Source organism: Coregonus lavaretus (genome assembly GCF_964263955.1).
Source record: "Coregonus lavaretus genome assembly, chromosome: 20".
NCBI lineage: Eukaryota > Metazoa > Chordata > Actinopteri > Salmoniformes > Salmonidae > Coregonus > Coregonus lavaretus.
In genome coordinates, this window is record NC_140007.1 from 47,966,395 (window position 1) to 47,983,542 (window position 17,148).

Below are 17,148 nucleotides of genomic sequence, written 5' to 3' on the forward strand. Positions count from 1 at the left end.
GGGACCATAGCTAAACATTTAGATTAAAATGAAAAAAAATATTTTCTTACTGTGTCTGTGTGTGTGTTTGTGTGTGTGTCTGTCTGTGTGTGTGTCTGTGTGTATGCCTGTATGTGTGTGTATGCCTGTATGTGTGTGTGTGTGTGTGTCTGTCTGTGTGTGTGTGTGTGTGTGTGTGTGTCTCTGTGTGTGTGTGTGTCTCTGTGTGTGTCTGTGTCTGTGTGTAGCTCCAGACGGGCGGTACAGGGGAACAGGTCTGGTAGATGTACTGAGGGAGCTGCTTCGTGACGAGGGGCCCAGAGCGCTCTATAAAGGATTCAACGCTGTGTTCCTCAGAGCTTTCCCTGCCAACGCGGTAGAAAACCTATTACAACACCTATAGCCACACCACACCACCACACCTATAGCCACACCACAACACCTATAGCCACACCACAACACCTATAGCCACACCACAACACCTATAGCCACACCACAACACCTATAGCCACACCACAACACCTATAGCCACACCACAACACCTATAGCCACACCACCACACCTATAGCCACACCACAACACCTATAGCCACACCACCACACCTATAGCCACACCACAACACCTATAACCACACCACCACACCTATAGCCACACCACAACACCTATAGCCACACCACAACACCTATAGCCACACCACAACACCTATAGCCACACCACAACACCTATAACCACACCACAACACCTATAGCCACACCACAACACCTATAGCCACACCACAACACCTATAGCCACACCACAACACCTATAGCCACACCACAACACCTATAGCCACACCACCACACCTATAGCCACACCACAACACCTATAGCCACACCACAACACCTATAGCCACACCACAACACCTATTGCCACACCACAACACCTATAGCCACACCACCACACCTATAGCCACACCACAACACAACACCTATAGCCACACCACCACACCTATAGCCACACCACCACACCTATAGCCACACCACAACACCTATAGCCACACCACAACACCTATAGCCACACCACCACACCTATAGCCACACCACACCTATAGCCACACCACACCACAACACCTATAGCCACACCACCACACCTATAGCCACACCACAACACCTATAGCCACACCACACCTATAGCCACACCACACCACCTATAGCCACACCACCACACCTATAGCCACACCACAACACCTATAGCCACACCACACCTATAGCCACACCACACCACAACACCTATAGCCACACCACCACACCTATAGCCACACCACAACACCTATAGCCACACCACACCTATAGCCACACCACACCACAACACCTATAGCCACACCACCACACCTATAGCCACACCACAACACCTATAGCCACACCACAACACCTATAGCCACACCACAACACCTATAGCCACACCACCACACCTATAGCCACACCACCACACCTATAGCCACACCACAAAACCTATAGCCACACCACAACACCTATAGCCACACCACCACACCTATAGCCACACCACCGCACCTATAGCCACACCACAAAACCTATAGCCACACCACAACACCTATAGCCACACCACAACACCTATAGCCACACCACAACACCTATCAGCATCCAGCATCCAGCACCACACCACCCCACCCATCAGCATCCAGCACCACACCACCTCACCTATCAGCATCCAGCACCACACCCCCCTGCTTCGTGACGAGGGGCCCAGAGCGCTCTATAAAGGATTCAACGCTGTGTTCCTCAGAGCTTTCCCTGCCAACGCGGTAGAAAACCTATTACAACACCTATAGCCACACCACACCACCACACCTATAGCCACACCACCGCACCTATAGCCACACCACAAAACCTATAGCCACACCACAACACCTATAGCCACACCACAACACCTATAGCCACACCACAACACCTATCAGCATCCAGCATCCAGCACCACACCACCCCACCCATCAGCATCCAGCACCACACCACCTCACCTATCAGCATCCAGCACCACACCCCCCTGCTTCGTGACGAGGGGCCCAGAGCGCTCTATAAAGGATTCAACGCTGTGTTCCTCAGAGCTTTCCCTGCCAACGCGGTAGAAAACCTATTACAACACCTATAGCCACACCACACCACCACACCTATAGCCACACCACAACACCTATAGCCACACCACAACACCTATAGCCACACCACCACACCTATAGCCACACCACAAAACCTATAGCCACACCACAACACCTATAGCCACACCACAACACCTATAGCCACACCACAACACCTATCAGCATCCAGCATCCAGCACCACACCACCCCACCTAGAAAACCTATTACAACACCTATAGCCACACCACACCACCACACCTATAGCCACACCACAACACCTATAGCCACACCACAACACCTATAGCCACACCACCACACCTATAGCCACACCACAAAACCTATAGCCACACCACAACACCTATAGCCACACCACAACACCTATAGCCACACCACAACACCTATCAGCATCCAGCATCCAGCACCACACCACCCCACCCATCAGCATCCAGCACCACACCACCTCACCTATCAGCATCCAGCACCACACCCCCCTGCTTCGTGACGAGGGGCCCAGAGCGCTCTATAAAGGATTCAACGCTGTGTTCCTCAGAGCTTTCCCTGCCAACGCGGTAGAAAACCTATTACAACACCTATAGCCACACCACACCACCACACCTATAGCCACACCACAACACCTATAGCCACACCACAACACCTATAGCCACACCACAACACCTATAGCCACACCACAACACCTATAGCCACACCACAACACCTATAGCCACACCACCACACCTATAGCCACACCACAACACCTATAACCACACCACCACACCTATAGCCACACCACAACACCTATAGCCACACCACAACACCTATAGCCACACCACAACACCTATAGCCACACCACAACACCTATAACCACACCACAACACCTATAGCCACACCACAACACCTATAGCCACACCACAACACCTATAGCCACACCACAACACCTATAGCCACACCACAACACCTATAGCCACACCACAACACCTATAGCCACACCACACCACAACACCTATAGCCACACCACACCACAACACCTATAGCCACACCACACCACAACACCTATAGCCACACCACAACACCTATAGCCACACCACACCACAACACCTATAGCCACACCACACCACAACACCTATAGCCACACCACAACACCTATAGCCACACCACAACACCTATAGCCACACCACAACACCTATAGCCACACCACCACACCTATAGCCACAACACAACACCTATAGCCACAACACAACACCTATAGCCACACCACAACACCTATAGCCACACCACAACACCTATAGCCACACCACCACACCTATAGCCACACCACAACACCTATAGCCACACCACAACACCTATAGCCACACCACAACACCTATAGCCACACCACCACACCTATAGCCACACCACAACACCTATAGCCACACCACACCTATAGCCACACCACACCACAACACCTATAGCCACACCACAACACCTATAGCCACACCACCACACCTATAGCCACACCACAACACCTATAGCCACACCACAACACCTATAGCCACACCACACCACCTATAGCCACACCACAACACCTATAGCCACACCACAACACCTATAGCCACACCACAACACCTATAGCCACACCCCAACACCTATAGCCACACCACAACACCTATAGCCACACCACAACACCTATAGCCACACCACAACACCTATAGCCACACCACACCTATAGCCACACCACACCACAACACCTATAGCCACACCACAACACCTATAGCCACACCACAACACCTATAGCCACACCACAACACCTATAGCCACACCACAACACCTATAGCCACACTACAACACCTATAGCCACACCACCCCACCACCTATAGCCACACCACCCCACCTATAGCCACACCACAACACAACACCTATAGCCACACCACAACACAACACCTATAGCCACACCACCACACCTATAGCCACACCACAACACCTATAGCCACACCACCACACCTATAGCCACACCACAACACCTATAGCCACACCACCACACCTATAGCCACACCACAACACCTATAGCCACACCACCACACCTATAGCCACACCACAACACAACACCTATAGCCACACCACAACACCTATAGCCACACCACCACACCTATAGCCACACCACAACACCTATAGCCACACCACAACACCTATAGCCACACCACAACACCTATTGCCACACCACAACACCTATAGCCACACCACCACACCTATAGCCACACCACAACACAACACCTATAGCCACACCACCACACCTATAGCCACACCACCACACCTATAGCCACACCACAACACCTATAGCCACACCACAACACCTATAGCCACACCACCACACCTATAGCCACACCACACCTATAGCCACACCACACCACAACACCTATCAGCATTTAACACCACACCACCCCACCTATCAGCATTTAGCACCACACCACCCCACCTATCAGCATCCAGCACCACACCACCCCACCTATCAGCATCCAGCACCACACCACCCCACCTATCAGCATTTAACACCACCCCACCTATCAGCATTTAACACCACACCGCCTCACCTATCAGCATTTAACACCACACCACCCCACCTATCAGCATTTAACACCACACCACCCCACCTATCAGCATTTAACACCACACCGCCTCACCTATCAGCATTTAACACCACACCACCCCACCTATCAGCATTTAACACCACACCACCCCACCTATCAGCATTTAACACCACACCACCCCACCTATCAGCATTTAACACCACACCACTCCACCTATCAGCATTTAACACCACACCACCCCACCTATCAGCATTTAACACCACACCACCCCACCTATCAGCATTTAACACCACACCACCCCACCTATCAGCATTTAACACCACACCACCCCACCTATCAGCATTTAACACCACACCACCCCACCTATCAGCATCCAGCACCACACCACCCCACCTATCAGCATTTAACACCACACCACCCCACCTATCAGCATCCAGCACCACACCACCCCACCTATCAGCATTTAACACCACACCACCCCACCTATCAGCATCCAGCACAACACCACTCCACCTATCAGCATTTAGCACCACACCACCCCACCTATCAGCATTTAACACCACACCACCCCACCAATCAGCACACAGTACCACACCAACCCACCTATCAGCATCCAGAACACAGCATTCTCTTTCTAGGGTTCTTTCTGATCTGATCTCCTCTCTGTCTCCCTCAGGCCTGTTTTCTAGGGTATGAATTGGCGTTAAAGTGTCTAAATTGGCTGGCTCCCACCTGGTGAAGTCTCCTGCTACGACCTGTCATTAAGAGGTTGTAACCTGTCATGACCTGTCGTTGGTGGGGTCATAAGATGACGTTGGACAGACGTTGTACACTTCAGGGAGAAAGGAAGGAAAATCAGAGGCCAGTGGATGTTTCTTCTGAGACTGGACTCTTCAGCTGACCTCAAAGTTTCATGTATGCTTCCCAAATGGGACCCTATTCCCTATATAGTGCACTACTCTTGCCTAGGGCAATATATAGGGAAAGTATTCATCCCCCTTGGCATTTTTCGTATTTTGTTGCATTACAACGTGTAATTTAAATGGATTTTTATCTGGATTTCATGTAATGGACATACACAAAATAGTCCAAATTGGTGAAGTGAAATGAAAAAAATAACTTGTTTCAAAGAATTCTAAAAAATAAATAACGGAAAAGTGGTGCGTGCATATGTATTCACCCCCTTTGCTATGAAGCCCCTAAATAAGATCTGGTGCAACCAATTACCTTCAGAAGTCACATAATTAGTTAAATAAAGTCCACCTGTGTGCAATCTAAATGTCACATGATCTGTCACATGATCTCAGTATATACACACCTGTTCTGAAAGGCCCCAGAGTCTGCAACACCACTAAGCAAGGGGCACAACCAAGGAAGCGGCACCATGAAGACTAAGGAGCTCTCCAAACAGGTCAGGGACAAAGTTGTGGAGAAGTACAGATCAGGGTTGGGTTATACAAAAATATCTCAAACTTTGAACATCCCACGAAGCACCATTAAATCCATCATTACAAAATGGAAAGAATATGGCACCACAACAAACCTGCCAAGAGAGGGCCACCCACCAAAACTCACGGACCTGGCAAGGAGGGCATTAATCAGAGAGGTGACAAAGAGACCAAAGATAACCCTGAAGGAGCTGCAAAGCTCCACAGCGGAGATTGGAGTATCTGTCCATATGACCACTTTAAGCCGTACACTCCACAGAGCTGGGCTTTACGGAAGAGTGGCCAGAAAAAAGCCATTGCTTAAAGAAAAAAATAAGCAAACACATTTGGTGTTCGACAAAAGGCTTGTGGGACACTCCCCAAACATATGGAAGAAGGTACTCTGGTCATATGAGACTAAAATTGAGCTTTTTGGCCAACAATGAAAACACTGTCTGGCGCAAACCCAACACCTCTCATCACCCCGAGAACACCATCCCCACAGTGAAGTATGGTGGTGGCAGCATCATGCTGTGGGGATGTTTTTCCATCGGCAGGGACTGGGGAAACTGGTCAGAATTGAAGGAATGATGGATGGCACTAAATACAGGGAGATTCTTGAGGGAAACCTGTTTCAGTCTTCCAGAGATTTGAGACTGGGACGGAGGTTCACCTTCCAGCAGGACAACGACCGTAAGCATAATGCTAAAGCAACACTCGAGTGGTTTAAGGGGAAACAATTACATGTCTTGGAATGGCCTAGTCAAAGCCCAGACCTCAATCCAATTGAGAATCTGTGGTATGACTTCAAGATTGCTGTACACCAGCAGAACCCATCCAACTTGAAGGAGCTGGAGCAGTTTTTCCTTGAAGAATGGGCAAAAATCCCAGTGGCTAGATGTGCCAAGCTTATAGTGACATACCCCAAGAGACTTGCAGCTGTAATTGCTGCAAAAGGTGGCTCTACAAAGTATTGACTTTGGGGGGGGGGGGTGAATAGTTATGCACGCTCAAGTTTTCTGTTTTTTTGTCTTATTTCTTGTTTGTTTCACAATACAAAATATTTTGCATCTTCAAAGTGGTAGGCATGATGTGTAAATCAAATGATACAAACCTCCCAAAAATCTAATTTAATTCCAGGTTGTAAGGCAACAAAATAGGAAAAATACCAAGGGGGGTGAAAAGGGGGGTGAATACTTTCGCAAGCCACTGTAAAGGGAATAGGGTGCCGTTTTGGACGGAACCATGGCAACAACAATGTGAATCCTTCTCCTCCTTGTTGCTGTGGTTCAAAAATGATGATGTTTCAGTTTTACATCTGATCTTTTCCTGTGATTCACCTCTTGTTGAAGAGTAGTTTAAACGCATAGTGAAATAATGACAATCATGATATTTATTCAGGGGATGATATTTTGACATATTTCTGTGAATCTATGGCTGCGTCTAAAAGGCACCCGATAATAGTGCACTATATTTAATTATATTCATTATTCATTGTTAATAGTGACAATAAAGATATTTATTTGAATATTGAAGCTTTAAAATGCTTTAAAAAATGTCTTCATTTGTCTATTGACCAATTGAGGTGTTTTGATATAATTTGTGAGAATGTATTTTTGTAATACAAAAAATAAAATACTAATTGCCCACACTACAGACTGCTATATCTGTCCGCTAATACAGCACTAGTAAAGGACCAGTGCACTACTTTTGTGAAAAAATAAACATTTCACCTTTAAAAGAAAATATACAGTACCAGTCAAAAGTTTGGACACAGCTACTCATTCAAGGGTTTTTCTTTATTTTCTACATTGTAGAATAATAGTGAAGACATAAAAAACTATGAAATAACACATATGGAATCATGTAGTAACCAAAAAAGTGCTAAACAAATCAAAATATATTTTATATTTGAGATTCTTCAAAGTAGCCACCCTTTGCCTTTATGACAGCTTTGCACACTCTTGGCATTCTCTCAACCAGCTTCACCTGGATCTTGGGTCCATGAAATGTGGTATCAGTCCAGAGCACGACTGTGGTACACACGTATTAGCATCGTAGCACTTATTGCAGGCCTTTAACACCACTGTGAAATGAGCCACATTAGCTCACCAGTCAAAGTCCTGCAATACGAGTTATGACGCTACTATCTGTGTAAACTCTTCACAGTTGTGTGTCTGTGGGTGTCACTGAGTAGGCTGACACCCCATTTCATTGATCCTCAATCCACAGGTGAGACTGTACAGTAAGAAATAAAAGTATCCCCCAATGCAATCATGAAGTCTAATACATCCACAGTGCAATTTCAAGTGATTCTTTTTCAAATTTGTTGAATTTATATAACATTCCAAATTTGTTAAGCATTATCTAGTGCAAATATGGCATGATTCCACTATTTGTATCCGTTTCAATGTGGGACCTTTATTTTGAAGGCGAACCGCAAATTCCACGTTTTCCAAAAACATTATTGTACATTCCTGAACAGACTTTGAAATACCCTTTATGAATATGGGCCCTGGAAGAAAGCTGTTGCCCAATACCTTGCACAGAAGTCCTTTTACCCCAGGACCCTAGAGCAGGGGTAGGTAACCCTGTTCCTGGAGTGCCACAGGACCCTATAGCAGCGGTAGGCAACCCTGTTCCTGGAGTGCCACAGGACCCTAGGCCAGGGGTAGGCAACCCTGTTCCTGGAGTGCCACAGGACCCTAGGCCAGGGGTAGGCAACCCTGTTCCTGGAGTGCCACAGGACCCTATAGCAGCGGTAGGCAACCCTGTTCCTGGAGTGCCACAGGACCCTATAGCAGCGGTAGGCAACCCTGTTCCTGGAGTGCCACAGGACCCTAGGCCAGGGGTAGGCAACCCTGTTCCTGGAGTGCCACAGGACCCTATAGCAGCGGTAGGCAACCCTGTTCCTGGAGTGCCACAGGACCCTATAGCAGCGGTAGGCAACCCTGTTCCTGGAGTGCCACAGGACCCTATAGCAGCGGTAGGCAACCCTGTTCCTGGAGTGCCACAGGACCCTATAGCAGCGGTAGGCAACCCTGTTCCTGGAGTGCCACAGGACCCTATAGCAGGGGTAGGCAACCCTGTTCCTGGAGTGCCACAGGACCCTATAGCAGCGGTAGGCAACCCTGTTCCTGGAGTGCCACAGGACCCTATAGCAGCGGTAGGCAACCCTGTTCCTGGAGTGCCACAGGACCCTAGGCCAGGGGTAGGTAACCCTGTTCCTGGAGTGCCACAGGACCCTAGGCCAGGGGTAGGCAACCCTGTTCCTGGAGTGCCACAGGACCCTATAGCAGGGGTAGGCAACCCTGTTCCTGGAGTGCCACAGGACCCTAGGCCAGGGGTAGGTAACCCTGTTCCTGGAGTGCCACAGGACCCTAGGCCAGGGGTAGGCAACCCTGTTCCTGGAGTGCCACAGGACCCTATAGCAGCGGTAGGTAACCCTGTTCCTGGAGTGCCACAGGACCCTATAGCAGGGGTAGGTAACCCTGTTCCTGGAGTGCCACAGGACCCTATAGCAGGGGTAGGCAACCCTGTTCCTGGAGTGCCACAGGACCCTAGGCCAGGGGTAGGCAACCCTGTTCCTGGAGTGCCACAGGACCCTATAGCAGCGGTAGGCAACCCTGTTCCTGAAGTGCCACAGGACCCTATAGCAGCGTTAGGCAACCCTGTTCCTGGAGTGCCACAGGACCCTAGGCCAGGGGTAGGCAACCCTGTTCCTGGAGTGCCACAGGACCCTAGGCCAGGGGTAGGTAACCCTGTTCCTGGAGTGCCACAGGACCATAGAGCAGCGGTAGGTAACCCTGTTCCTGGAGTGCCCCAGGACCCTATAGCAGCGGTAGGCAACCCTGTTCCTGGAGTGCCACAGGACCCTATAGCAGGGGTAGGCAACCCTGTTCCTGGAGTGCCACAGGACCCTAGGCCAGGGGTAGGTAACCCTGTTCCTGGAGTGCCACAGGACCCTAGGCCAGGGGTAGGCAACCCTGTTCCTGGAGTGCTGTAGGATTTTGTTTCAACTAGGCACCACACGCGTTCAGTTCGCTTGAACGTTTGCTACGTTGCGGAACTGTTTGTACTGAATGCCACGTTTTCCAAAAACATTCTTGTACATTCTTGAACAGAATTTGAGATACATTTGCTCCGTTAGGTGGGTGTGGCTTGAAGCAATGAGTGTATTTAAAGGGCAGCGGTGCATTTTGAACCCACAACCCAACCCCTCCTTGTTTTTCAACTAGTCGTTCAGTACCGTTTCCATTCAACTGAACGTTCAATTACATTTTATGTACTGACCATCCTCAGTGAAAAATAATAATAATTGTGAAACAATAAAAAAGTTATCCTTTTTAGATAAACCTATACTAAATATATTCACGTCACCAAATAATTGATTAAAACACAGTGTTTTGCAATGAAGGTCTACAGTAGCCTCAACAGCACTCTGTAGGGTAGCACCATGGTGTAGCCGGAGGACAGCTAGCTTCCGTCCTCCTCTGGGTACATTGACTTCAATACAAAACCGTAGAGGCTCATAGTTCTCACCCCCTTCCATAGACTTACACAGTAATTATGACAACTTCCAACCTCTTGCAGTATGAACTGACATGTTGTCGACCCAATCAAAGGATCAGAGAATGAATCTAGTACTGAAAGCATAAGCTACCGCTAGCTAGCACTGCAGTGCATAAAATGTGGTGAGTAGTTGACTCAAAGAGAGAGAAAGACAATAGTTGAACAGTTTTGAACAAATTAATGTCTTCAAAAATGAAGAAGAGAGAAAGAGAGAGAGAGAGAGAGAGAGAGAGAGAGAGAGAGAGAGCAAGAGAGAGAGCGAGAGAGAGGGAGAGGGAGAGAGAGAGAGAGAGAGAGAGAGAGAGAGAGAGAGAGAGCAAGAGAGAGAGCGAGAGAGAGGGAGAGGGAGAGAGAGAGAGAGAGCTATATGTTGTAGTATTTTCCTTTTCACTTACCTACTCAAACACCCAGCTCAAACAGAGGGATGCTATGTTAGCTAGCTGGCTAGTTTAGCCTACTGGAACACCCAGCTCAAACAGAGAGTGATGCTATGTTAGCTAGCTGGCTAGTTTAGCCTACTGGAACACCCAGTTCAAACAGAGGGATGCTATGTTAGCTAGCTGGCTAGTTTAGCCTACTGGAACACCCAGCTCAAACAGAGGGATGCTATGTTAGCTAGCTGGCTAGTTTAGCCTACTGGAACACCCAGTTCAAACAGAGGGATGCTATGTTAGCTAGCTGGCTAGTTTAGCCTACTGGAACACCCTGCTCAAACAGAGGGATGCTATGTTAGCTAGCTGGCTGTGGCTATCCAACACTGGAACTCTTCCAAGTCAAGGTCAGCTTGTGGTTTTATTAATTTATTGCCACCGGGGCCCGCCGGTGTAACTGCTAAACTGCTTGCTGTACACTGTACTGCATGATTGTAGCGGGTTTACTAATGCGTTAGTTCTAGTAGCTATGCTGACTATGACGCGTTAGCTAATATGGTGACAACAATGTAGGCTGTGTGTAGCCATTAGCAGTTATGGTATGAAGGTTTTTTCGACCGGTCACAGACAGCACTGAAGTCCACAAGTGAAGGGAAAAGGTGAGAGGAAGAAAGTGTATAGATGCGAGAAGGAATTATGCAACGATCAAAGGGATCATGCTGTTTGTATGTGGCTGCTATGAAAGTGAACTGTGTTTGCAGTGATCAGGGGTGTATTCACTTCGCCGATTCTGTTAAAACGTTTCTAAAACGGAACGAAACGGAACGAAACTGAGATAAACATACCTGAATTTGTCCAGTAGAAACTCTTGTTTGCAACTGTTGGACTAATGATTACATCCTAGATCAGCTAGATGCAGGCAAGAGTGTACAAGGCGGTTGTCACGGATTCAGCCGAGGCTGCCCCTCCTCCTTGCTCGGGCAGGCTTCGGCGTTCGTCGTCACCGGAGTACTAGCTACTACCGATCCATGTTTCTATGTTCGACTTGTTTTGTCTTTATTGGTCACACCTGTTTCCCATCATGTAGTTATGTCTTCCCTATTTAACCCTCTGTCTCACACTGTGTAATGTGCGTGTTTGTTCATGTTTTGGTTGTCGTCTAGAGTTCCATAGCCCAGCAGACTCACCTAGAAGAAAGAGGGATGGACACATGTTAGTTTTGATAAATGTCTGGGAGACTATTACCGGGAGGAGAGAGCAGGAGTTGAAGTGAGTACAGTAAATCCAATCCAACCATTGGTCCTGAAAAATATGCTAGCATCACACAAGCAGACTGCCATAGTGCATCAACTATACTATTATGAGTGGAGCTTACTTCTTTGTGCTCTGGAGAGATCACAGGTAGTTGGTCAGAATGCTCTGGAGAGATCACAGGTAGTTGGTCAGAATGCTCTGGAGAGATCACAGGTAGTTGGTCAGAATGCTCTGGAGAGATCACAGGTAGTTGGTCAGAATGCTCTGGAGAGATCACAGGTAGTTGGTCAGAATGCTCTGGAGAGATCACAGGTAGTTGGTCAGAATGCTCTGGAGAGATCACAGGTAGTTGGTCAGAATGCTCTGGAGAGATCACAGGTAGTTGGTCAGAAGGCTCTGGAAAGAGAGACCTCACCCCTGACCTCCCACTGGCCCAGGGCCTCCTGCCTAGTAACCCCTAACCTCCCACTGGCCCAGGGCCTCCTGCCTAGTAACCCCTGACCTCCCACTGGCCCAGGGCCTCCTGCCTAGTAACCCCTGACCTCCCACTGGCCCAGGGCCTCCTGCCTAGTAACCCCTAACCTCCCACTGGCCCAGGGCCTCCTGCCTAGTAACCCCTGACCTCCCACTGGCCCAGGGCCTCCTGCCTAGTAACCCCTGACCTCCCACTGGCCCAGGGCCTCCTGCTTAGTAACCCCTGACCTCCCACTGGCCCAGGGCCTCCTGCCTAGTAACCTCTGACCTCCCACTGGCCCAGGGCCTCCTGCCTAGTAACCCCTGACCTCCCACTGGCCCAGGGCCTCCTGCCTAGTAACCCCTGACCTCCCACTGGCCCAGGGCCTCCTGCCTAGTAACCCCTAACCTCCCACTGGCCCAGGGCCTCCTGCCTAGTAACCCCTGACCTCCCACTGGCCCAGGGCCTCCTGCCTAGTAACCCCTGACCTCCCACTGGCCCAGGGCCTCCTGCCTAGTAACCCCTGACCTCCCACTGGCCCAGGGCCTCCTGCCTAGTAACCCCTAACCTCCCACTGGCCCAGGGCCTCCTGCCTAGTAACCCCTAACCTCCCACTGGCCCAGGGCCTCCTGCCTAGTATCATACAATGTAAAGGAAAACAATAATGTCCTGCCTTACTGACAGAGTGCTCCATGTTCCTGCTGGTAGCAAGCCTCAACCTGGATCAGAGAAATGCCCTGCCTTGTAGTATGGTGGCATCTATCTCCACCAGGCTCCAAGAAATCAGATGACTAACCTGCAGAGATTAACAAGAAAATGGTACCTGTATTTAGGATTCATGCATCAGGTTGCTTATTTCACATTCATGTCTGTAAATGACAATAGATCTGATTAATAGTATGCAAGCCATTTGGTGGTAACAGCTATGACAAATTACATTGCATACATGTAAATGTATAGCTAGCTAAGATATTATTTGTATTATGGCAACACGTCTCATCTCACTAACAATTGCTAAGGCGAACCACAAATTCCACTATTGTGTGCTTCTGACATGCAACGGTCCTGCTTGCTTTGCATCTGACAGATATTTAGCTACCGTAGCTGGTTAGAGAATAATGGTTTATGATCATTGTAGTTTACTTCATTATCTAGCTAGCTAGCGAAGTGTAAAACAGAGTCTGGTTGTAAAACGCAACTAGCTAGCCAACTCAACTTTATCAATTGTAGCCAAGCTAGTTAGCTTGATACTCAGTAACGTTAGCTTGATACTCAGTAACGTTAGCTTGCCTTTTCTAGACATCATTCCTCTAGTCCATCCCAGTCGACTCCTTATTTCCTACACTCCGTAGGCAGGAGAGGAGGGTTGAGGAGGCAGAATCAGGAGATCGGAGGGAGAAGGATTTAGCAGAGGGAAGAGATGTGTGGGAAATTATTCTCTTATATTTTAGATGTGCTGTTAGCTTAATAAGAAAGCATTAATGATTAAACATAATAGGTTTGTACTGTACTGATATAAATTGTTTAACCTAACAAGCTGTGATTAATGTGAGGAACTGTTAGGGAGTAGGGTGAGATAAGAACTTGTGACTCACTTACACAAACACTGCCTCTTTGTTAAACTGCCCAAGGACATATGTACAAAGAGTACAGTTAGAGTGGGAAAGTACAGGAAAACTGTGTCTATGGGTGCTGACTATTGAGACAAGTTGTGGAGATAACAACTAATGCCTGGCAACAGTGAAGCGCCAAGGGACTGGGACCAGCCTGTGCGCCAACGATAGGCTGAGTAAGTCTAAACCACGCTCAGTCTCTACTCTGATAGGCCAGCAGGGAGCGGGAACTATCTCTGTCAGAGTATTTAAAGAAGAACTTATAACAATGGACCAGTTCTCTGACTGCCCTGTGTGGTTTTTCAGTGGACCCGTATATACGAACATCATATTTACCATTGAAGTGTTTTGCATTAATTAAAATACTAGTCTATTTTAGAAGATGTGTATTGACCTCTTTTTGTTCCAAAACCGGATTTGAATTGACGCAACTTAACAGATGATAGGATGGAAGAGGAGAGAGTAGCGGGAGAGAGAGAGCGAAGGTTGCGACGGCACATTACCATCTGAGTAGGGGCAGAGTGAGTAGTGTTGGAGGAGAGCGAGAGAGAAAAGGATACAAAGTAGTGGTCGGAGACTTGGAGGGGAGTTGCAGTGAGATTAGTAGAAGAACATCATCTAGTACAGATCAGGTCAAGCGTATTGCCTGCCTTGTGAGTAGGGGGGGACAGTGAGAGGGTGAGGTCAAAAGAGGAAAGGAGTGGAAATGAGTCAAAGGCAGACGTAGGGAGGTTAAAGTCACCCAGAACTGTGAGGGGTGAGTCATCCTCAGGAAAGGAACTTATCAAGGCGTCAAGCTCATTGATGAACTCTCCAAGGGAACCTGGAGGGCTATAAATGACAAGGATGTTAAGCTTGAATGGGCTAGTGACTGTGACAGCATGGAACTCAAATGAGGAGATAGACAGATGGGTCAGGGGGAAAAGAGAGAATGTCCACTTGGGAGAGATGAGGATTCCAGTGCCACAGCCCCGCTGACCAGATGCTCTCGGGGTATGTGAGAACACATGATCAGACGAGGAAAGAGCAGTAGGAGTAGCAGTGTTATCTGGTTGTAATGCATCAAAATAGGAAAAACGCCAAGGGGGATGAATACTTTTGCACTGTATAATATTCCCAGCATGCCTCAATTTGTGCTGTCTTATTCGTTCTTCTTGCCATCGCTCTCCAGGAGATTCCTTTCTGTCAATCCATTCTGACTGTAGAGCCTCACTACCAGTCAACAGTTTGGACACAGCTTCTCATTCAACGGTTTTTCTTTATTTTTTACTATTTTATACATTGTAGAATAATAGTGAAGACATCAAAACTATGAAATAACACATCTGGAATCATGTAGTAACCAAAGAAGTGTTAAACAAATCAAAATATATTTTATATTTTAGATTCTTCAAAGTAGCCACCCTTTGCTTTGGTGACAGCTTTGCACACTCTTACACACCCTGCCACCGCCGCAGATACCAATGTCAAGTCCAAGCATGATTCTACCCCTCACCTCCCTGCCACCGCCGCAGATACCAATGTCAAGTCCAAGCATGACTCTACCCCTCGTCACATTGATTCTCCTCCCCCTCCCATCATTAACACACACTAATCCCGTTATCCATCAATTCTTCAACTATACTCCCATTGTTATCTTCATGACTACTTCCCCAGAGTTCATTTATGGGCTTTAAAATCACCCCACCATATTACGTTCCTACCGCTACACGTCCTATCAATGCCGTCTAACTGGTAACATGAGAGGTTTGCAGGGGTTATAGAAATTAACTATTGCAATGTTATCCCTGTTTCTACACGTTCCAATACGCTGTACGCCATCCTCTCTTTAATGTGAAACATGGCCTTTAAACTTTGAACATGTTCTGTTATACTGAACACAGCCCAGGCAAATGCAATCGATCAACACGCGGTGGCATTGATCAACCAATGGTGTGTTAGATACCACCCACATACATTGGCTTGACACCCCCTCATTATCCTATTGGAGGAAGAAATACAGAAATAAATAAATGAATAAAATGAAAGGGTTTAAATATTTAAATAATTATTTATCTATTTATGCATTTATTTATAAATTCATGTATTTTTCTATTTATGTGTGCATTTATTTATTTATTCATTTAATGCTAATTACGGCAGCTTTGGTCCGCCATACCCTATTTCCTGCGTCTATGGCTGGAGGAGCTTTCAAAGGACACTGGCTGCTCTCACCTTTGGCATACTTACATCATTACCCAGAGTGAAACTCTCTTCCACCCATCATGCATTTCACTCATACCAGAAGTATAGCGGTGGAGCTCGTTCTTATACCATTAGCGTTATGGCAGCAATATTAAGACTTCCGGTTTTCCGATTTAGCCTTCAAAATAAACGTCTGCGGTAAAACGCTATGTGTATGATACGAAATCAATAATTTTTGCATCTTTGCATAGTGCATGTTAAAATAATGTAACAAAATTATAACTGCATCAGGGAAAAATCCAAACTAAAGAGAATTACTACTTTATATAAGATAAATCATATTATAAGGTGGAGCACATAATATTCTGCTAACCCTATTGATCTAGCTATCTTACGATGAATGCACTAAATGTAAGTCGCTCTGGATAAGAGTGTCTGCTAAATTACAGTAATTTTTTAAAAATGTATAAATTGCATATTGGCTTATAGAGAAAAATACTGTTCTATGTGCCGATGTGAAACTTTTGTAGGGAATACTCAGTAGGGTCTGTATAATCTATATATGGTGTCATTTCATGGTGCTCTTAATAATACGGAGTGTTGC

The 17,148-nt window shown here is 47.3% G+C and overlaps 1 protein-coding gene and 1 long non-coding RNA gene across 2 annotated transcripts in view; one reads left to right on the top strand and one right to left on the bottom strand.

Moving 5' to 3' along the window:
• LOC311147822 (mitochondrial carnitine/acylcarnitine carrier protein-like) overlaps positions 1-927 on the top strand; it is a 73,241-nt gene extending 72,314 nt beyond the window's left edge. The window contains exon 8 of the mRNA XM_084184615.1: positions 228-927. Within this exon, the coding sequence (XP_084040741.1) occupies positions 228-382 (155 nt within the window). The 3' untranslated portion in view covers positions 383-927. The remainder of the gene's footprint in view (positions 1-227) is intronic.
• Positions 539-3,125, bottom strand: LOC311147824. Its single transcript, XR_014614816.1, has 3 exons — positions 2,724-3,125; positions 622-2,426; positions 539-581 (listed from the first exon to the last, which is right to left on the bottom strand). It is a non-coding gene; the product is annotated as an uncharacterized lncRNA (long non-coding RNA).
• Between the last annotated feature and the right edge of the window lie 14,023 nt (positions 3,126-17,148).